Source organism: Osmerus mordax, chromosome 15, assembly GCF_038355195.1.
Source record: "Osmerus mordax isolate fOsmMor3 chromosome 15, fOsmMor3.pri, whole genome shotgun sequence".
NCBI classification, from domain to species: domain Eukaryota; kingdom Metazoa; phylum Chordata; class Actinopteri; order Osmeriformes; family Osmeridae; genus Osmerus; species Osmerus mordax.
The window spans coordinates 11,664,453-11,687,616 of NC_090064.1; the positions used below are offsets into that span (position 1 = coordinate 11,664,453).

The window sequence follows — 23,164 nt, forward strand, 5'->3', positions numbered from 1 at the left end:
ATAATGCCTTTATGAGTGAATGAGAGTGTGTGTGTGGAGTGATTTACCACACAGAGGAGAATGCTTATCTCTCTCTGCCCCATGCAGGAAACACAGGGATGTCACCAGGCTAGATTAAACGCTTGGCAGAGCTGATACAGAACGCTGAAAATGGAAGGGGTGTGGGACCTCTGAAGTCTGAAATGTGTGTGTATAGGTGTGGTTTGTGTGTGTGTGTGTGGGGGGGGGTGAACTTATGAGCCCTGTTTGGCAGACACTGTTCATTCAAAAGTTGGGAATTCCACTGGAAAATAAAAAGGTGTAACCCAGAAAGATGACGTGGTTGGAATGGAATTTTGAATAGCAAGCATTTTTCTGAAGTTAACCAATTTAGTTGGCCGTACTTTTCAATTTTTTACAACACATTCAATTGGCCACTGAGGACTGGAAAGGAATTTGTTCAACTACCTCATATATGTCTGAAACAAAAACAGAATAAGCCTTGCTGTTGTTGTGCTGTATGTTACAGACCTCAGAGAGATGATTACAGGGAATGGCTCAGATAAGACAATAACATGATCCGCTGTTTGACTTGAATTTAAATGGATGTCTCATAACTGTTGTTGGTGAGGTTTCAATTGTATTACATTTAATTGGTTGCCTGGCAGCTGCAATTGGAATCCCAACCAGGCCTTTGAATTCTTCCTACAGGACACAAATATTGTTTTGAAAGTCGGGTCTGAGATCTTGAATATACCTTTTAAATTATAAAGCAAAGTACATCAGTTTTTGTGTAACATATTGCTGACTAGTGGTTGACCTGAACATAATATTATGTGTATGAAACACTGGAGCAGGCAGTATGAGTATGTTGTTGAACTGATGCAGTAAACCAGAGATTTGTTTGATGGGAGTGCAGGCAGACAGATTTTCCCCAGCAGCTGCTTAGAGAACCGCAGGCCAAATATAGACAGAGAACAAGAGCCAAAACATATCACACATTTTTTCCCATTAACAGCATAGGTTTGAATCTAACTTGGCGCCAATACGTTTTAGACTCTAAGGGTTAAAAATAGAGAGTGGTATGGGTGGCAGTGCACATGGAATGTGAGGGACGGATATCTATGCTATGGCAGCCTGTGATTTTAAGTGTAATTGTGTCAAGGAAAAACTGTAATTATCATATCAGCATATGGTTTCATAGAACTGTTTGTGACACACTTGGATAAAAGTTCAGACTGGTAAATGAAAGATTATTACTAATCTTTGTATTTTGGCATGTTCAAAATGGAAGGTTGTGGGGTCAGTTGTGCATTGGGATCTCTGCTGTTCTGTCTGTGCCCCGCCAACCACGCAAAACCCCCTGATTTAAAGTGTCCCCAGTCTCTTATCACTGGAGCAGAGGGCTGGAATGAAGGGCATGCAGGCTCCAGGCCTACCTGTTTACTCTGAGGGCTTCCTCCATTGTTCCATCCAACTTCCTTTTAAGGATTTTTCACATTTTTGTGCTCCTTGTTGTTTTGGGAACGGGTGAGTGCAGTGGGTGCGTAGAGACCATGCTGTGGCATTCCTGAATTCTTCCAGGTTGGTCTGGTTGAGTTCAGCGGGAATTCTTTCCTGGAACATGTAACACACACACACACACACACACACACATTTGCACCCACACAAGTATACAGTAGGGACACACACACAAATGTCAATTTCTTTGTGATGTGTTAGCTTTTTGCATTTAAATTTGAATTGAAGACATGTTCAATGAGGAATCTGTTTGTGATTCCTCCGTGGTCCCTACCTTTTGCCTCCAGGTTTAGTGAGAGGTGAAGTCATCCTATGTAATCTCTTTTTTCTATAAATAGAGGCAGTGCAGTTTTAGTAGGTGTTGCCTAACTTCAGTGAAGTAAAACTGTTTTGCCAAGAATACCCTTTGTGTTGCAATCCAACCTTCTAAGATATCTATGTGGCTTTCTATGTGAAACAATAAATATACAGTATTAACATGTTTTATTAATAATACATTATAAAATCTAGTTGTATCAAAATACACTTTTTACAATTATCAATCTATAACTAACAGTTAACGAAATTCCTGTTATTTAAGGGGGAACACAAACTATTAAATGTGGGAGAAGGTTAGTCAACTTTTAACCAAGATGGCATTGCGTGTCATCCACACCTCTCTCGTTGAAAATGAAGCCTAACTCACAGAGGGTCGTCGTAATGGAAAGCCCCCTAATCCTTATTATCTAATGAAGCAACCAATGAGATTACATCTTGAAATTACAACTTGTACAGCTTGTACAATCTGCTGTTTATTGGTCAAACTTGAGAGTCCTGCTTTCTTTTAATGGGGGAACCCAGGCTTATATGAGTTGTTTTCTGTAAATGTTGTGTGTTGTGATGAATAAGTGAAAAGGATTTCTCATTAATTTCAGTAGTAACTCAGTAGTATCTCAATTAGGCATGTACAGCAGGGATGTTACAAATTGTTTTTATTAGTGTGTCAGCAAAAATCTTCATCTAATTGCAATCAATATACTGTCTAATACATTCAAGCAAATAATTAAAGTATGCAATATCCAAGCTAATAAATTACTTCCCGGTAGAATTGTTCTACTTTATTTAATTGTTGATTTAATCAAATGATCACTATTATCAACAATAAGAGTCATCAGAGAATTAAACCCATTCTTTTATCCAGCAGTGATATTGTGTGTTTGTCCCATACATGCTCTTCCAGTAAGGACTCCTCACACACAACACTGTCGTAGAGAAGATTAACTTGAAACAAAGATTAAGCAAATTAACCATGATGGTACCTCCCCAAAATAAGCCCTGGCTCAAGCGCAGTTGCTTTAACAGTAGTCATGAAGTAGAGTCCCGAACAACATTTAATGGATACTCAAAACGGGTGGGATTCTATATATAATTATATATATAGGTGAGTTCATTTTGATTGATCATGTTCTGTATGTATATCTTAAATCTTGTGTTGTATTCTTAAACTGAATCAGTTGTGCAATGATGTTATGTATTTCTTGGTGTTGATAGTCTGTTGTTGGTTTCTTTTATGTCTACAGTAGAAACGTTCTTGAACAATTTTTTTAAAACCGTTGTTAAAGTATTTAAGTCATTGATATTTTGTAACAAATACAAAAGAGTGAGTGAGGTGATATTTGTGCCAAATATATTTACTTGCCTTACTTACTGTAAGTCGCTCTGGATAAGAGCGTCTGCTAAATGACTAAATGTAAAAATGTAAATATATACGTTGCAAATTATTGTTTTCAAGGTTATATAAACTGTGTCATGTTTAAGATGACATAATCAGGTAATCAACCTTTTTAGCTAGTTCTGATTATTTTATGTTGTAATGGTACTTGAAATGTTTCTCTTAGTAGCATGCAAGTCCTAACCATAGTAGGTAATTAAGTAATTGAATGTGTCAATGGCTTGGCAAAGTGCCCAGTAGTCAATCTGTTCAACCTGAGGGTAGCAACAGCAGCACCTTGAAGTCAACAACAAGTGTCCTTGAGATGTCACGTGAGCTATTTAGAATACTATTATTATTATCGACTTAATGCAGGATAATATGATGAGATCAATTCTGTTTTGTAAATACATATAAATTAAAAACAATGAAAAGAAAGTCATAATTTGTAATGAGGAATTTGCTTTATCAATATTTATTCAAGACACTTATTTTTTTCTCTAGACAGTTTATAATTCTTTGATGCTCTGACTGCAGTGTATTGCTTTTGGTTGTACTATAAGTGGAAACAATACGCATAGGTGTTGGGAGAATACTATATTGTGGGCTTAAGCAGCTTGAGCAGCAAAAGTGAGCAGACACTTGATTTACCACAGACACTTGCCTGTGGCTGATAAGCAAGTTAATACATTACATTTACATTTAGTCATTTAGCAGACGCTCTTATCCAGAGCGACTTACAGCAAGTACAGGGACATTCCCCCCGAGGCAAGTAGGGTGAAGTGCCTTGCCCAAGGACACAACCTCATTTGGCACGGCTGGGAATCGAACTGGCAACCTTCAGATTACTAGCCCGACTCCCTCACCGCTCAGCCACCTGACTTCCCTACATACATTTCCCTGAATACATACTTTTTATTAGGCTACTCATAACTGTTTCTCCACTTCTCTCATCCTAGCAAATCATCATGAGTGAAATGGCACCTCGCAAGGCCTTTCCGGACCAGTCATCCGGAAGCGGGCACTCAGTGACCACCTCCCGCCAGCCCTACATCATCGACTCCATTGCTTCCAAGAGGGTGTGCTTCTACAAGAGTGGGGACCCTCAGTTCAATGGCCTGCGCATGGTCATCAACAGCCGCACCTTTAAGACTTTTGATGCACTTCTGGACAGCCTCTCCAAAAAGGTCCCGTTGCCCTTTGGGGTGAGGAACATCACAACCCCACGAGGGGTGCATGCTGTGCATAACTTGGATGAACTGGAGGATGGGAAGGCCTACATCTGCTCTGACCAGCGGAAGGTCAAACCTATCAATCTAGCATTGGCCAATAAGAAGCCACCACCCTGGTACCATGCCAGGCCAATCAGTGCCCGGCGTCAGGCCCTACAACTGGCCAGGAAGTACCCAGGTCGGCCCAAGCGTAAGCAGGAACCGGGGGTTGCGAGGCCCCCCAAGAAGCTGACAGTGTTCAGGAACGGGGATCCCAGTGTGAAACACACAGTGATGCTCCAGAGGAGGACAACACCCACCTTTGAATCGCTGTTGGATTACGTATCAGAACTGATGCAGTTTCCCGTGGTTAAACTACACACACCTGATGGAGGACGAGTGAGTGCTTTTACTCATCTGATTTGAACACATGGTTAGCAGCTGATGTCATTCTTGCCTCATAGGTTAAGTTTACACAGTATAGATTACACTATTGTCTGTGGTTTCATATTTTAGCATTATTTTAACTAACCAACATGTGAATCTCACCCCAGACTCTTATGTGTTTGATTCTGGGTTATCATTAATTGTTACCTCACACAGTGTGCCATTTCTGATGACGGTTAGTACCTTGTTTCCTTACCCTGAATGGGTGAACCATAAATAACTGACAGAAAACAGGCTGCATGTTAAGCTCCTTTGTAGTTGGCTCATCCTATTGATGACTGTTATATGGTAAGGCCTTCAAGGATACTGTTGGACCAATGGAAGGGGTTTTCCTGAGGTTTGTTGGTTTGAATGTCATACATCAACCAACAATCATGTTTAGCTGGTCATTACAAAAAAAGCTATTAAAACTAGAATGTATTGGTATGGAATTAGATGAATTTTAAAATATAAAGATTAAAAGATTTCAGACATTTCTAAAGTTGTCTTTAAGAACAGTGACTTTATATAATTCATTTAAAAACAATGTATATCTTTGTCATTCTGCCACACAGGTGGATGGCCTCCCAGCCTTGATCTTGTGCTCTGGAAAAGTTGTGGCCACAGGCCGGGAGGCCTTCAAATCTGCCAACTACAACACCCAGAAATCAATTACTCCAACATGGCTTCCTGCCAGTCGTATGGCACCCAAAAGAAAGAAACATGCAATTCGTAAGTCTAACTATGTTTACATCACAAACACATTTTTCAAATAAAAATATAGAATTCAATTGGTAACTTGTAAGTGAAGTACTATCAATTCCTTTCCCAGTCAGTTAACATCGTCCTCACATTTAATGCATAAATAACTAGCCCCTGCTTGACATATACAGTACAGTCTAGCTGTCTGCCTGACTATAAGCTTGCCCCTCCCAGTCTACTCACACGATAAGAGGGAAGGTGCTGAGACATGAATATCATCCATAATACCATGGGTGACCTACATACTCTATCAATTGCCAGCCAGTCATTAGCAGTATGAGCTGTGTAGATTGTGGCACTGGTTTCCTCACCCCAGTACCTTTTAACTTTATTTTTCTTATCTTTCTTTTTTTAATAATTCTGGAATATCCTCCAAAAATCCATGGATCTGGTGTGACCCGTCTGCCTCTCGACATGCACTCTCAACTCTTCTGCTCCTATCAATCTCTCCAAAGGGAAAAAGAAAACCATGTCCAGTGGCAGTAAGTCAAGGAACTTCTCCTCATCGTCAGAGAGATACTTTGTCAATCAGATACACAACTCCGTTGCCGGAAGTCTCTGTGACTTTCCCAGTAACTCTGGGGAAATGGAAACTGGTCAACTGTTGGAGTCTGTCGCAGAAACGGAGGGAGACATCTGTCTGGAGGAAGGGGTGGAAGGGATGGAAAGCTGCATGCCCGAAGATGATGACATTGAAAAGTCCTTTCGGGTTAACCAGGATGGTAGTATGACAGTGGAGATGAAGGTACGCCTGACTATCAAAGAGGAGGAGACAGTCCATTGGACGACCACCCTGACCAGATCCAGCGTGGCCAACCAGCTCAGCGTGTCCTCATTGCCTGAGTCTGACCCAGAGGGCGGCACCTTAGAACCACAAAACTCAACCTCCACTGACACAATCAACAAACACAACTTCAAAGATGATGACGATCATTTGCCACCGGAAAATGGACTCACAAGCAAGGGTGGGAATGAGGAGGAGGAATCCGAGGACCAGGCAGATGTGGTCTTTCCCAGGAGAGCTCCAACACCAGGGCCCAGGAGATCTAGACAGAACCAAGCCTCATTGGAGAGTATTAAAACAGTGAAACCAGATGAGATCCAGCAGAACACGGTTGGCTCGTATTCTTATAGAGAGGATACTGGAACTGGGAAGGTGACAGAGGAGTACTGCATGGTCAGACAGTGCAGCACCAGGCCAGTGCCCAAACCCAGGAGAGTCAGCTCCTTGGATGTCAACAGTTACAATAGAAACCCAAGCAGTTTGAAATCTGCAGGGGAGGCTGAGATCTTACAGATGGATGACAGTGGGGGAGAAATCACTGAGACAGTTTTACACATATACGAGCAGCAGACCTGTCGAGATAACTCTCTGGCAAATAGCCAGTTTAGTGTACAGGGTGTTTCAATGTATGGCCTGCTTTATGGGCGACCAGCCACCTCAGATACAGCACACTTCTCATCTAGTTATGACTTTGAAACAGAGCTGGGAAGACCCTCTACAGCTTCAGAATCACTCAATGTGTGGAAGACCGATGACACATCTTCTGAGCTCACCACCAAGCAACTGAAAACTAGAAAAGTAGGTAATTTACCATCTCAAAAACGCAAAGCAGTAAAGGTCTTAAAGGATCAACTCTCTAACCCTTCAAAAAACAAAGTGTCTGGCAAAGAAAACTCACCCTTCAAGGCCATCAAAAAAGCCCAGCGTCTTTCCTCAAAACCCAAAGCTAAAAAGAACCATTCTCGTCAGAGTATGACCCCAGAAAAAAGGCGAAAACCAAGTAATGCCGATGTTCCTGACAAAAAAGCCAAAACAGTTTTTTCTAGCGTTGCATCGTTAAAGAAAATTTATGGATTTAGGCCAAAAACAGTCAAAAGTCTATTCAAGCTAAAAAAGAAACGAAAAACATCTGGTAATGGCAGTATGAAAACAACAACCTCAAAATTGCCTGAGATTGTGACTCAGTTCAACAATGAAACCCCAAATGAGTCATCACCTGTGAAACAGCAGAATGTTTTTGAAAATGAAACTTCAGTCCTCTTCAAGAGTAATATGTTAAATGTTTCACACTCTGAAGAGACCCAAGGTAAAGAAACACTGAAGAGACGGATGACTGTGCATGAAGAGACAGAGGTTGACAAAAAAACTGAGAGTGCATCACTGCCAGAACTAGAATCATACCCCTCTGTTGTCAATGAATATGTTGAACACTGGCTGGAGTTAGCTCAACCTAGGCCAACTGTGTACCCAGAAGAAAATTCACAGATGGATCTAAAGGGAGGTGTTTCAGAGGTGTCAGAAATTAATTGTGAAGTGGTAATCGCAGACAAAGAAAAAACACCAAATGTCCCATTCTTGGAAAGACTTCCTTCACCATATGTAACAATAAAGGAGAACCTACCACCAGAAAACAAAGCATTGGGAGAAAGTCTGTTAAGTGAAAAGACTCCATCAATAAGTGATCAAACTTTGCATTCTAATGATCCAATTGCCCAAGGTCAAAATGCTCCCACCAGGCATTCAGACAGTCCATCTTCGGAAAACGCAGGAATTCCTATTAAAATATCAGCACAAAAGAGGACACCCTCCAACAGTTTCTCAATGGAGAAGACTTCACAATGTACTGAGCCCACTGGGGAAGAACCTGCACCTCCTGCCAGTGTTTTGGATTTGACTTCAGTAGCTAGTAGTCCCTCGTACTACATGTTTTCATCACCCAGTAGTCTTGCATCAGAGGACATGCCAGCATCAATGAACCACTTTTCAGATGAAGCTTCATCACCAACGAATGAAAAAACAAAAATATCCAATCAACCTATTCTGAACGACACATCACTATTCAGAAACTCTTCTGTAAAGAAAACTCGATTGGTCAGTAATCTCTCACTGGAAAGGAAAATGTTTCAGAGGAAAGCTTCTGTGGAGAAATCAGCATTAACCAGTGACACATCAAAAAAAGAAGCACCAACTCCGGTCGAAACAGCAGTAGCAAATACTCCACAGTCCTGTCTCTCATCTGAAAGAAAATGTATACCTACTAATACCTCAGTGGAAAAGACACCGCAGTCCCATATCATCTTAGATATGTCCTCATTAGCTAGTAGTCCCTCATATATCCTTTCTTCACCGCCTAGCAGTCTGGTGTCAGAGGGTAGACTGTCAATTAGTCCTTCATCGGAGGAGGCTCCATCACCAACTGACCGCCCATTAGAAAAGAAATCAGTCAAACCACTATTGGTCACCACTCAGACAGATCCCCAATTGTCTCCAAAACCTTCAGTGAAAAAGACACGATTAGTCAGTAATCTCTCACTGGAAAGAACACTGTCAGCTAGAAAGGCTTCTTCAGAGAAATCTGAATTACAGAGTGATCCTATGACAGTAAAGACTCAAGTTAGTAACAGTCCAACATTGGAAAAATCACCACTACAAAGAAATCACCCATTGGAAACTACAGGGTTACCTAACAATCCCTCACTTGATAAAACTACCCAATTACCCACAAATCCTGGAACCAACAAGATACCAGCACCACGCAAAAATCTTTTACCAAAGAGACTTTCACCCTATTCTCAGTCTTTGGAAATTGTGTCACCACCTACAAAAATGAAATTGAAGAAGAAATCATTGACTCGAAATCACTCATTGGACAACACAGCTGATCAAAAGACACCCTCACTGAGAAGAAAACTACAAACTGGGATTTCACCTAAATTGACGCCAAAGTCTACCAGTGCATCTTTGGAAAATACATCGCCACTTCCTAGTCCCACGTTACGAAATACTAAACAAAAGATGAATAAGGAAGATAAAGTAAGCAAGACCAGAGTAGGAGATACTATGACAGCAACAGAAGTTAAGCCCTCAACAATAGTACACATTACGCCACAGTCATTTATACTGACTGGCCAGCCTGATACAAAGCCTGTGCTTGAGAAACTCTGCTACTCCATTCAGTCAATTAGACAGTTGACACAGAACAAACGTCGGTCCTGCCTGGAGAAGTCTAACAGTTTACCAGACTTCTCTTCCCATGTGGCCTCTACATTCGGGTCTTCCTCTAAAGCTCTCCTGGCATTTTTAACTGTTATGACACTAAAGGAAGGCATTGCTAACTTTAACACGCATGAATTAAATGCTAACAGTGTAAGCTGTGCTGAGGCTTTGAAAATGATTGAGACTCTGAGAGAAATCGCTAGTATGGAGGATGCTGACAAGTTGCAAGCTAGCTTGACAGATTTGCAGAGGTCGGCCTCCATACAACTGCTACAAAGTTGGAGGGGGTTTCAGGAACTCAGCGACAAAATCAAAAGTCGTAGCTCAACACCCAATAGTTCAGAGCACAATGTCTTAATTGGGCCATGCCAGAAGGAAGAGCTTTGCAATGATGAGAACATTATCAATGAGCTAATTAAAGAGTTTGATATGCCTGAAGAACTAAAGGAGGAGTTGGCAGCTCTTCCTGTGATTGTAGAAATGGAGAGTGATGAAAGAGAAAAATCTATGGAAGTTATAAAAGACAGTGAAATAAATGGCCATTCAACCTCAATCCTTCAGGAACAAATCGTCAATGTCGACAAAGGCATTTGTAATGAAGAACCTAACGTCGATGTGAAATCCATCATAAAGCAATTCATGAATATTCAGCATGCCAAAGAGGTGATTGACATGAGGGTATCTCCAAACACAGACTGTTTAAGCCATAGACAAAAGCAAATGTACCCAGGCAATCAAATCTTAAAAGAAGACAAAATCTATCTTTCTGACAGACGGTCATCCAAAGATAACTGTTCTGAACATCCGTTATCAGAAGAAGAGCAGACTAACAGTCTTGCTGACCCCTTGGAACATGAAGAAAAACGTCTCAACTTGCCATCAAGCCATAAGGAGAAGATAGACAGGGAAAACTTAGAAGAAGATAAAAAAGTGAACTCTGACGATCACCCCAGCTGTATTGATCCAGACGATAACCTTATAGAGTTGAACAGAAGCAGACAGGATAGCTTGTCCAGCCCAGAGGAATACCAGTTGAGATCTGAGGAAGAGATACCAGAGGTTGAGAGTAGCAAGATGATGCAGGTTAGCAATAAGGAGAAACCTTCCACCACTGCAGAGAAACATCCCACATTCGATGAAGAACATGAGAATCCTGGTCTCAATAACTGTCCAGAGCAGAAGTTCAGTGAAAGCAGTGAAGAACATTCTGTGGAGGAGCAGGCTAGCTTTGAGAAAGAGGAGCCTGTGGTTAAATATAATGAGCTGCAGGTTAGCAGTAGTAACAAAAGTCCTCCGACCCTTGAAGAAATACAATTAAACTCTTTGGAGGATGAAGAAAACAAACAAAGCCCTGCTAGATGTTTAGAGCAGAGGATAAGCAGTGAGGAAAGCCTCTGCAGCCCCGAGGATGAAGAGGAGGAGGAAACTGAGGTGAAATGTGAGGACCTAAACGTTATCACTGAGGAGAGAGATTTTAGCCTTGAGGAGAAAACACGCTCAGAAAAGGAGCAAGAAGTTCACAAGGATCAGCTCAGCAATAAAGAACAAGTTCAGGAGATTAAATATAGTGATCTTCAGGTAGCTGGCAAGGAGAGGGTATCTACCTTTGAGGTGGTGAAGGATAACTTAGATGTGGAGGGATGCCAAGCAGATGATTTGGGTTATGCTGATGTGCAAACCTATGAGGAGCAGAACATTGAAAATGAAAGTCACAGTACTGTGAGAGAAAAGCTGTCAAGCTTTGTTGAGGAGCCGAGAATTATAATCATAGAGGATACAAACTGTTTGAGAAACATTTCCAGAACTATAGAAGAGCATTACAGCTTTGACACATATCAAACAGACAGTGGAAATGAGCACATCAGCTGTGAAGAACAAGATTCTGCAGAAATTGTGAATTTTGAGAACAAACTGTGTAGCTTAGAGGAGAGGCATTCCACCTGTATGGAAGAACAGTCTAGCTCGGAAGAAGAACATGTCAGTGCAAAGCAGTACATAGAAGACAGCAATGCAGAGTATCAGGACAGCTATATAGAGGAAGAACCTTCTGAAGAGGATATAAATGACCAAATGACTGAAGGAAAAATGTGTTGCACATCAAACAAAGAGAACACAACAATAATTCGTTATGAAATGAATAAAGAAAAACAGACTTGTTATTCTGTTGTAAAGCCAGTGCCATCTGTTGCAGAACGAGTGGGGATCCTGGAAAAGAAAGTATCAGGTTCAGACCAAAGGAAAACTGTGATTGTGGAGACACCTGGCATAAGACGATTAGCCCAAATAAAAACTCCTATTGGATCTGAGGCTGACGATTTGACAAACATATCCCAACTGTCCAATGAGCAAGGCCAGATTGATGATTTCATGAGGGAAAGCTCTGAAATGCGCATAACTAATTCGGCCTTGTCCGCACACTCAGCTCCTCCATCCTCTTTAGCCTTCAGTTATGATTCCAGTGGCTGTTTGACCAGAGAGTCTGAGAGAAACAAAGTCCAGTCTATAAAAGAGATGTTTATGGCTAAAAGTATTGCTGATATTCAATATGGCCATAGACAGCTTCCTAGCCCCAACACCTCAGATCTGTCTGACTCTAGACCTGAGACTTCAGACAGTGGGGGTCACAGATCACATGTCTCACCTGAAGTGTCCAGTGGTGAAGATGAATCTGTGATCAAATCCATTGCCAAGGGAATTGTCAGAAGAACCATCGAAAGGCTCTATGGAAAGAGAGACGACGAGGTCAAGGACAGCAATGAGGAAAGACCACCATCCCCATCAAAACAGAGGCTAAGAGAAAGGGCCATCAGAAGTATCCTGTCCCCTTTCCATATGGCTCAGAGCAAAGTGCTGTCTGATTTATCATACTTCAACGCCACCAGTTCGTTCGAGTCCTATAGTGAACCAACGCGGTGTATTGCCTTCAATGCGCAAGTTGGACCTGGAGAAAGCGTCCTAATAGACAAAGGCAGATGGCTGCTTAACGAAAATGCCCCGATCAGAAAGTCCATCTCAGAACCAATTGCAATACACAAGGGCACTGAATTGTGCACCAAAACTGAGAATGAGTGTGACGATACAAAGGAAGAAATCCCTTACTCTCACTTCAGCATGAGCACCCAAAATAAAGACCTGTCTTCTGAACTGGAGGACAAAACGAAGCCAAAGGTGCCGAGGTGTACCTACTTCACTCTGCCCCATGGGAGCGACTCAGACCTCTACCAGGATGAAATGAGGACAGCGGGCAGGAGTGGCGCCAAGGGCGACCTCATGACGGAGAAGCAAGACAAGTCTGAGGAAGGTGAATCCAAAACGTGGGTGGAGAAGAATGGAAAATTGCCTGCTTTCACCCCTACCGACTTCAAGATAATGAAAGATAATAAAGTTCACCCGCTGGAAGATGGCCCCATAGAGGGGCAGGTGGTTGTGGTGGTGCAGCCTGGGAAAGGTCAGACAGGTCTCAAAGGTCAGACTGTGGTTAATCGAAGACCTCAGGAGCCAGATGCACTGGAGATGCTTTATGTCTTCTGTGGCCAGCACTGCCCAGTCTTGTGACATACTGTACAATTAACATAGGCTTCCTGCCAGAGGGAACTAACAATCTTACAGTATTGTATGCCTGAAGAATGTGAAGGATTTTACACTATTCTCATAAAATGAGATTATCATTCTGACACTTGGTGCCTGAACTTCAATGTTGCCATATAGCTTTGACACTGTGTAGCATTTTGTCATTCAAAATATATGAATTAATATGTAAACTGATACATTTAGAAAAAAGAGAAAAGGTATCACTTAGTACAATTTGTAAAAAATCTCTAATGGATATAACTTGACATACAAACTTTGAGCTAAACTTTAAGCATTATTTTTATATTGTGGAAATAGTTTATAAATAATTGACTTTATTGACTGAAGATTTCTAAGATTTAAATTAGCTGAACAAATTAAGTTGTTGTGTTGAATATTTCTGTTACTGGACCTAAAACCCAGTGTGTTTTCCAATCTCGAAGGCAGCTCTTTGTACTGTAGGTGTGTTGTTCAAAGAAAGAGCATCCTGAGTATTACTGTAATCTTGTTAAAACGCTTAGAGCAGATAAGGTCCACAAAGATGTCACACGACAGTGAGGACCAATCCCCTTCACTCGGTTAGCGTGCCTCTGTTAGGATCTGGCTTGTGTTAGGTTCAGTAAGGTCAGCGATGCTATTTTCATCCTATTCAGCACAAAGTAATTGGACTTACGTTATCTCATACATACAGTAGGCTAATAACATCAATAGCTTCACAAACACAGTAGAGAGATATTAGTAGTATATTTGATTCTTTGGTGTCATGTGCAGCTCTATGCCCTTAAGTGTAATGAATTTTAGATATTTATTTCTATCTTTTAAGCAGCAACTAGACCTGCAATAACATACCTTTCATGTTATGTGTAGATAAACCTTTCTAAACTTGGCAGCTGTGAAGTGTAATCTGTTTATATCTTGTTTCTTGAGATGTGACAATAAAAACGTGTCTGTCAAATATCTGGTGTACGGAGTCATCAGCCCTGGAGCTCTTGAGGAGCAACATTGCCCCCCCCCCTTCCCTTTCCCTACTGCATGTGAGGAAGTATCCATGTTGTTCTAAGGGCCTTTTGTTTCTCTGAAGTAACTGTCCAGCAGTCCTGTGTTGTGACAGGAGAGCTGTGGAATGTACAGACAGGGGAGAGTGTTTACGTCTCCCTCTACAAAGACAAACAACATGAAGGCCCCGCTGTAGGTATTCCCATGTAGACCTGGGCCAGGATGAATCAGGGTGGGTTCTGGTCTGGTTCATTCCTGAGACTGCAGGTGAGGATGATGAGGATTCTTAGTAAATCAAGTTACTTCCCTGTGAGAAGAAATTATTAATTTAAAGTGGAATCCAAGTTAGTACAACACGCATGACTCCCGTTACTGTGAAGCTAGAACACACCATTATCACCACAACAAGGACATCAGACTAAGGTCTCTGTTATACAGTATATTAGTGATTTGGTCACTGCACTATGAACCTGTGAACACTAGGTGGAATCAGCTGACACGGTCAACCCATTCAACAGTGAGCCATGAGGTTAACGTATTCTTAAAGCAAGTGTCCATCCATTTTATCAATAAACTGAAAAAGCAACTAAGGAAATGTTTTAAAAAATTAAGTGAGGAAGAACATTTTCCAGTTTATTTTTAAATAGCTATTTACATGACAGCTTTGTATAAATCAAATCTTCTTACACGTTTCAACTGAGAGGATAGAACAACATAAATGGATGAATCCACATAGAAACTAGAATAACTTTCATCTCCACCTGACAGACTATCTGCCTGAACTATGCACACAAACTTGACCTTCTGATGGCATTCTCGATCTTTCAAATACCAATTAATCATAGCCTTTTTATTCTTGGCATCTTTTGATGCAGTAAGAATGGATTCAACTTTTTATTTATGGAATAAACATTGGATGTTCATATATAGATTCTATATAGATCTAAAATAAAAAAGAGAGTATAAATCGAGTAAACAAAGGTTTGTTGTTTTGTCGATGCGAGCATTGTTTCTGATTGAAGTACGTTTACATATCCTCAGTCAAATCCTTGATCCTTAACCCTTGTGTTATCTTCTGGTCATTCTGACCCATCAGTCATTGTGACCCACCGTCGTATTGCGACAACTTTACCGCATACAAAAACAAACTGAAGCATTTTCTTTTAACCATTGGGCTGTCTCAGACACCCCACATTTCGAAGGTTAAAAGAAAATTATATTTATTTGTTTTTGTATTGGGTAAAATTGGGTAAACACAACGATGGTTCGTTATGAACCTTTGGGTCATGTGACCCGAAGGCAGCACAAGGGTTAATGTGCACAACCACACAGTAAGGAACTTAAACATAATACAGTAATAGGCTACACTGTAACTTCTTCTGAGGCAATTTGGTGTGAGAACGTTCGGTAAGATCTCTACAGCAACTTCAAGGGGAAAATGCCCCATTTAGAGTTTGAATGATCTTGTCAATGGAGCAGGTCCCTCACAATGAAAAGCGGCTGATCACCATTTTAATAATGGATATGTTACTATAAGACATATTATCATGATACATGGCAGCATAATTTAGAAGAACCACCAGTGAACACAGCTAGGTAAAACTGAATACATTATTTTGAGAAGTAGTGACATTAAATTTCATATTTTGAACCTTTGCAGTGATCAAATCACATTCACAGAGAGTAACTGCAACACCTCAGCGTACAAAGATTTTAGACATCTGTGAACGTCAACCTTTTGTAAAAGCTACATGAAATGTATTATATGGCCTGACCATCACAGATCATAGGATAAGTGTGAAATCAAATTTAGTGCACCTCTAATATTGACCTGTGCTCATGGATCAAAACAACAGGTTGAATCATGACATAATCATTGAACTCTATTGCTGTCAAGTTTCATGCATGTAAACTCTATAATACTCCCGATAAAAGCAGTTTCTGTACTTAAAAAACACATAAAGAAAATATTATTTGTTTCAAAATACTATGCAGGGATTAAAGGGAGAATTAATCAATTCAAACAACATCTGGTTGTTTTCAACCTGAGATTAAAAACCAAGATTCCCCCCCCCCTCCCCCCAAATGTCATTACAGTAGGTTTTCGCCTCCTGATGAATTATCCACTCAGTCTAAGAGTCACAAGAGAAAACAGTGACACAGTCAATGAACAGATCCAGATACTGGTCCATGTGGGAAAGTCCAACTGGGCTGGGATAACATCAGTCCTGCCACATGATCCATCACACCACATCGGGGCTTGGTTTGGTTGAACGTGTCCCACTGACAAAGTTATACACCAGGAACTGAGAGGTGCCGCAGTAGTGCGTTGCGAAGAGCTTGCCGTCAGGGGTAGGGTCAGAGAAAGCAATCTCATCTTTGCTCAAGTACGAGCCGTAGATAAAGTTGTTCCTGCGTGAGATGAAAGAACGGAAAAAACATGTTGAGATATTTTGTTAAGACAAGATGTGTGTGTGTTCGTCAACAAGTGAATGTGTCACTCATCATGAAAGGAGCAAAAATATCAGTGTTTACAACATGTATCACATGCATACTTCTTATCATTCCTTTGTAGATTCAGGTTTCATGTGCTATAACTTCATCCTGATAGTGTGAGAGACTATTTCGTGTTTCGAGCTTTCAGAGCTGTGTGTCTTTCCAAACTGAAATGTGTAGTTTTTCTTCAATCAACTCCAGCAGGGTTCAACTAACAAAGTGTCTACTGGGAGAGGTTCTGGACCTGAGACACTCGATCATGCGCGATGCGATGCCCTGGCGTCTCATCATGCTGAAGACCCAGATGCGGCTGATCCCACAGAGGGCTGGCTCGGCGGTGGTGGAGCAGCACCATGCTCTCTGTCGCTCAAACATCACCTTCTCCCCCTCGGAACCCTCCGGACTGGGCTCCTCGATCACCCTGTAACCCTGGAGACACACACACAATTATTATATGCAAATATTTGCAAATTCTGTCTCGATTCAATTCAAAATTAAGAATCCTTGTTTAAAATGATTAATTCTCACAAACAATCCCAGACCACTTACCTCCTGAATGTGCTCGGCGATAAGGCATCCCGCCACCTTCTTGTCGTTGGAGATGAAGAGGAAGGTTTTGGTCTTGGACGGACACTTGGTCTCCACCTGCTGGAAGCCCAAGTCATTGTCCACCATCTCCCTGATCTCCTCAACCTGCACAACCAGCCAGCACACTCAGTGAGGATAGAAACTGGCACAGGACTGCTGAGCAACACATTTCGAGACAGACTTATTTTAGGATTACTTGTGTTCCATAACCGTAATGGTATTCCATATAAAAGTAATTTCAAGTTGTCGTTTGAGAGTAAGAGCATAGCAAACATACCTTCTTCAGGGCATACTTGGGGTCATCAGGAAGGACCAGAATGATCTTGCCATCAGGGTACTCCCCCAGAATCCTCTCTTTCTTCCATCCCTGTCGAACACATGGTGGGTTCAAAGTAAATGCAGGGTTGGTAAATTTTGCGAAACTAGCCATTTTGCGAGTTTGAAAGTATCCAATCCAAAACATTACCTACCCTGCATTTAATCTGGAGTATTTAGCATTATTTATGTGGGAATTTGTATGTGGTCCATCAATGAGGATGACATGAGAGCTAGAGATGGACTGTGTTAGAGAGATGGACTATGTGTTACAGAGATGGACTGTGTGTTACAGAGATGGAAAGAAAGAGAGACGTGTTAAAAGACTAAGCGTGGCGTGTGGTACAGAGTGAGCAGCTGGCACATGAATGCATGGCAGTGAGCGACGTGTCCCTCTCACCACGTATCTGACAGCGCTGATGAACTGGTTGTGGAAGAGCAGATGCTGGGACTCGTCTTCAGGGTTGGCAGCAGAGTACAGCATCCCGCAAACACTGCAGGCCACAGCGCCAAAGTGCTTCTGCCCAGCATCCTAGGAGTTGTCAAACAACACACATACACAAGCAAACACACACACAAGCAAACACACACAATCAGCTCTGCACCAGCCGTGATCCCAGCCCTGACGGTCCACCATAGTTCACATTCATTACAATGAGGGAAGTGTTAAACATGATTCGGTTAACTCACAATGATGGTTTGAGTTCCGTCTTTGTCTGCCTCCTTTAGCTTCTTCACTTCTTTCTGGAGATGTGCGTCAGAGAGGGGAGCACTGTTCTCTCCTGCCTCAACCTTCCCTCTGCAACAGAAGGCATTCACGGTGAAGTGTCCTGAATGTTTTGGCAAATAATGCGTCTGTGAATGGCGTATTCAGTTTGTGAAGGATTCTTACTGGTCGAGCGGCTTTTCTGGTGTCTTTGTCTCCGTAGTTGCTGCTTGTGTTGTTGTTGCTGCTTGTGTTGTTGCTGCTTCCTGTGAAGCTGTTGTTGCTGTTGCTGGTGGAGCCGTCGTTGTCTTGGCATCTGGTGCTGGTGACTTAACCTCTTTAACTATGAGGATGGTAAGAGAGAAAGATATTAAAATCATGAAATGTGACTTAGATAAAGTATTATGACACTGAGTGGGATAGGATGCCGTTCAGCTAATAGGAAGGATTACAACAACAAACAAATCTGACAAGTACACATAAATTAAAAGAAGTTGAGAATACCAGCAGGCTTGTCTTCGTGCTTCTGTTTGTCGATAGGGCCTCTCTGAGCCTCTTTAGGAGGAGGGGTAAGTACCTTCCTTGTCGATATCTGTAAACGAATGGTTAGGAAATCACTTTGAAACATTGCACATCACAGACTGCATAGTTAGCACACATTTCCGAGTCAATCATTTTCAAAGTGGCTGTATGAAAAGGAGCTTGACAATTACCTCTGGCTTGCCGTTCTTCGAAGTCATGAGTGCCACTTGCGCTGGCACTGGCACGACTAGCTTCTTGACTAGGGGTTTGGGTTCGTCGTCCATGCCGTCCAGCTCAAAGTCGTCAGCGGAGTACCTGGGTCTGGGTCTGTAAGGCTTATAGTCCACCTCAGGCTTGGGTTTCTGTTTGGTCAGCCCATTGGGCATGGGCGGAGGTACCGCTGGCAGGCCTCTCTTAGGACCACTTCTGGTAACTCTGACGGTAGGTCCCTGCGTGGGGGTCGGTTTTGGGGGCTCAACTTTAGGGGGTTCAACTTTAGGTGTTGCAGCCTTGCTGGTGGAAGCTGGAGAGGGAGCGGGAGCTGTCTTGGGTGCAGCCGGACTGGGACTGGGCGCAGGCGTGAGGGGGGAGGTTTTGGCCACCGGGGACGCTGCTGGAGTAGCGGGAGCGCACAGTGATGACAAGGCGGGTTTCACATCCATCTCCGGAGCCATCTTCTGATTGGCCTGGTCCGATTTGAGCTTCTTCACCCTGGTCCACGACATCTTCTCCCGCTGCAGCTCGACCTGCCGCAGCCGCTGGAAGCGGGTCAGCTTCTTCTTCTCGTTGGTTTTCAGGGGCACAGTCACCTGGCTTATGAAGAAGCGCCTCTTCGGCGGCTCCACTGCGGGCTTGACTTCAGCCGGCCGAGCCTCAGGGGGCTTGGTCTCGGCTAGTTGTGCTGGTTTGGGTTCATCGGCAGTGACGGCAGACGGAACCCGCTCCTCAGGGCCAGCCGGAGTCGGGACAGCAGAGGTGGTGTCCGTTTCCTGGGTAACGGGCGGGGACAGTGATGGCTGGCATTCCACATCTGCGGGTTCAGTCTTTATGGGAGGAACGGACGGCTCCTCCTTCACCATGATCAACATGCTGTCGGAGGCGATGTCGTCAGCTATCTCTTCACACAGGGCCAAGAGGTTGAGCTGCCTCAGTCGATTGGCCGCTTTCTTGGAGGCCGCTGCCTTCTGCTCTGCCAGGGCTGCGAGGCGGGCTTTGGTCCTGGCCTGGGGGTTCATTTCCTGTTTCTTAGACTTCTTCTCAACACTGACGTTTGTCTTTTTAACTTCGGTGGATACACCATTCGAGCTGCCTTGTTTGGAAGAAACCGGGGCTGTATTTTGGGTACTTGGTTCCTGGATTTTCTGCTGGTTGCATGCTACTTCCTCTGATCTTATCACTGGAGGCAATTCTTGTTTTGCCTGAATTTTCTGGTCTATGATTTCCAGATCACTCTCCAACTCTTCCAGGCTCTCCCCCACCACCTCCACAACACAGTGCCCAATCTCTATGTCCTCCACAATTATGGGGGTTGGTACTAGGCACTCAAGGTTCTCTTCGCGTTCGAAGTCACTGTCTTTCTTCAGGACCTCTACAGAGCCTTGAACACACACATTTACAACCTCAGGCCTACTGTCATTTATGTCAGGAAAAAGCTCTCCACAAATATTGGACTCTTGGATGATTTTAGCCAATGTATCAAGAGGTGGTGGACTGTCACTGACTTCATTGGCAGAGTTGTCCATAGCATCCTGCTTCATCTCCTGAGTACCTTCACTTTCATTCACCTTTTCAAATGTGGGATTTGGCCCCTGTGTGCCTTCATTTTGATTCAGATCTGGGACAGCATCTGGCATTATCTCTTGGGTCCCCTCACTTTGATTCACTTGTTCAGGTGTTGTATTCAACTCTTTGCTATCTTCAATCTGACTCTGCTGTTCAGGGACAGGATCTGATTCCTGAGTCCACTCACTCTGATTCATTTGATGTTTAAGAGTAGGATCAGACTCTTTTTCATCTTTCACCTGATTCACCTGTTCAGGGGCAGCATCTGATTTGAACTCGGTCCCCTCACTCTGATTCCCTTGATGATCAAGACTGGGATTCACATCTTTCACCTTTTCACCTTTCACCTCGTCCACGTTATCGGGGACGGCATCTGAAGTCAACTCCTGAGCCCCCTCACTCACAGTCACATGATGATCAGGACTGAGATTCAAATCTTTGCTCTCTTCAATTTGATTCACCTGTTCAGGGGCAGCATCTGATTTGAACTCAGTCCCCTCACTCTGATTCCCTTGATGATCAAGACTGGGATTCACATCTTTCACCTCGTCCACGTTACCGGGGACTGCATCTGAAATCAGCGCCTGAGTCCCCTCACTCGCATTCAAATGATGATCAGGACTGAGATTCAAATCTTTGCTCTCCTCAATCTGATTCACCTGTTCAGGGGTTGGATCTGATTTAAACTCTGGAGTCCCCTCACTCTGATGTATTTGTTTTTCAGGAGTGGGATTAACTTCTTTGCTCGCTTCGATCTGATTCACCTCTCCAGGTGCTGGGACTGACCTTTGAGCTCTTTCTTCTTCAATCTCTTGTTTAGGGATGTGATCTGATGGCATCTGTGGGATCCCTTCATGCTTCTTCACATCGTCTGAAACGGTCTCTTGTATCACCTCTTCATCTGCCTCACTCTGATCACCTCTTTCTTTCCTTTGTTCAAGAACATAATCTGATGTGCCCTGTTGGGCTTCATTTTGCTTCAGTTGTGGAGGGACAGAATTCAACTCATTCCTCTCTTCAGCTTCGTTCCCCTGTTCGGAGATGGGATTTGACTCTTGGGTGACTCCACTAGGATTCCCTTCTTCAAACATTTGGGTTGGTTCACCATGATTTACCTGACCAGGAAGAGCCTCTGATGTAATGCCCTGTGACACCTTACTGTGGCTCACAGTTTCAGGGGAAGAACTACACTCTTGTGTCATCCCTGTCGTATAAATCTCTTCTGGAACGGCAAGCTCATCCAAAGTCCTTTCATTCTGTTTGGTCTCTTCAGGGGCTAGATCCGAGTCGCTGGTCCCCTCACTCTGTTGAACTTGATCAGGATCAGATGTCTTCTCTTCCTTGCCCTGCTCAGGTGTGGAACTCGGCTCCTGGGTCATCATATTTGGGCTCACCTGTTCAATGACATCAGTAGACTCCTTAGGTCCTTCACTAGAATGGACCTGATGAGGAGTAGGAATTGACTCCTTATGAGCTTCATTCACATTCTCAGGGACAGCATCTGAAGTCACTGGCTGTGTCTCTTCACTATGATTCACTTGTGGTGTGGGATCAGACTTGTTTCTTCCTTCTCTCTCTTTTATTTGAACAGGGACAGGATCTGGAGCCTCATCTTGGATCTCGTCCCTTAGTTTGACTTGTTCAAGTATAGGACTTGACTCTTTGCTCCCTTCACAAGCAGTTACCTTCTCAGGGACAGCTTCAGATCTCACCTGTGTCTCTTCCCCTGGTATTATCTGTTCATGGACCGGTTCTGACTCTTGGACCCTTCCAGTCTCTGTTAATTCCAGAGGTGTGTGAGCCAACTCTAGTATTCCCTCTCTCTCTGCCAACTGTTCCGGGGAAGGATCTGATGTTAACAGTACAGGTGCTTCAGTTTTCACATTCACATCTTTTTGGCTCTCTGGGCATTTGGTCGGCTCCATACATCTGTCCTTTATTGTTTCCTCACCCTCGCTCCCAGACTTGGGCCAGCTGCTTGGAGGGGTTGAATACCTTCCATAGTTATGATCCATTTGTATTGGGTCAGGGGGCACTACTTCACTGGCCTCCTTCGGGTCACATGATGACCCTATAGCAGAGCGCTTTCCTCTCACTCCATTCGAGTATTTTCTGATACAGCGGGGTTTGTCTCCCTCACTTCTCCCTTCGAACAGCTCGATTTTACTTCCCTCACTGCTAATCTCGTCGTCAGACTCTGTGGAGGCTGTTCTAGAGATGCTGGCTGGTCTCTTAAGGGCAGCTTTGGAGTTGGCCGTCTTTGAGAGCGCTTCTCCGCAGGAGGCACTTGTGGCTTTCAGCAGCTTGGCTTTCTTGCCAGGAGAACTGGGCTTGGGCATGGGGGTGACCTCTGTTGTTTTCCCCTGAGAGAAGAGGCAGGCACTGTTTACTGGTGTGCTTTGCTCTTCTGGCTCCCCTAAAGACTTCTTTCTAGTCCGGGGAGCAACTGTAATCCTCTCTGAGACTGATGTTTCATCTGATGTGCTGGATGTTTCTGAAGCTGTAGTATTCTTGATTGGTGAAGGAAGATCATTCTGATCCGGTTTAATTTTCTTGCCATCTGTATCAGGAGAGTCCAACTTTCTTTTAGGGGCTGGCAT

At 43.2% G+C, this 23,164-nt stretch overlaps 2 protein-coding genes across 2 annotated transcripts; one reads left to right on the forward strand and one right to left on the reverse strand.

Annotated features, from left to right (window-relative positions):
• The first annotated feature begins 4,158 nt into the window (after positions 1-4,158).
• LOC136958001 (oxygen-regulated protein 1-like) lies at positions 4,159-13,144 on the forward strand. Its single transcript, XM_067252221.1, has 4 exons — positions 4,159-4,800; positions 5,403-5,559; positions 6,045-7,171; positions 9,485-13,144. Exons 1-4 carry the CDS (start codon positions 4,159-4,161, stop codon positions 13,142-13,144), a joined length of 5,586 nt encoding a protein of 1,861 aa, XP_067108322.1.
• A 1,645-nt stretch (positions 13,145-14,789) lies between these two features.
• esco1 (establishment of sister chromatid cohesion N-acetyltransferase 1) lies at positions 14,790-23,164 on the reverse strand. The gene is made up of 9 exons (XM_067252222.1): positions 18,974-23,164; positions 18,765-18,852; positions 18,447-18,603; positions 18,245-18,353; positions 17,955-18,086; positions 17,517-17,606; positions 17,201-17,344; positions 16,896-17,080; positions 14,790-16,567 (listed from the first exon to the last, which is right to left on the reverse strand). Exons 1-9 carry the CDS (start codon positions 23,162-23,164, stop codon positions 16,399-16,401), a joined length of 5,265 nt encoding a protein of 1,754 aa, XP_067108323.1. The 3' UTR covers positions 14,790-16,398.

What these genes read in the sequence shown, in the direction of transcription:
- LOC136958001 (XM_067252221.1), top strand. Translation starts at nt 4,159, where the DNA reads ATGAGTGAAATGGCACCTCGCAAGGCCTTTCCGGACCAGTCATCCGGA. An exon ending in AAGAAAGAAACATGCAATTC is followed by an intron (nt 5,560 to 6,044) that starts GTAAGTCTAACT and finishes ATCTCTCCAAAG; the next exon opens with GGAAAAAGAAAACCATGTCC. An exon ending in AGCAACTGAAAACTAGAAAA is followed by an intron (nt 7,172 to 9,484) that starts GTAGGTAATTTA and finishes ATTACGCCACAG; the next exon opens with TCATTTATACTGACTGGCCA.
- esco1 (XM_067252222.1), bottom strand. Translation starts at nt 23,164, where the DNA reads ATGCCAGCCCCTAAAAGAAAGTTGGACTCTCCTGATACAGATGGCAAG. An exon ending in CGAAGAACGGCAAGCCAGAG is followed by an intron (nt 18,853 to 18,973) that starts GTAATTGTCAAG and finishes ATTCGTTTACAG; the next exon opens with ATATCGACAAGGAAGGTACT. An exon ending in ACGGAACTCAAACCATCATT is followed by an intron (nt 18,087 to 18,244) that starts GTGAGTTAACCG and finishes GACAACTCCTAG; the next exon opens with GATGCTGGGCAGAAGCACTT.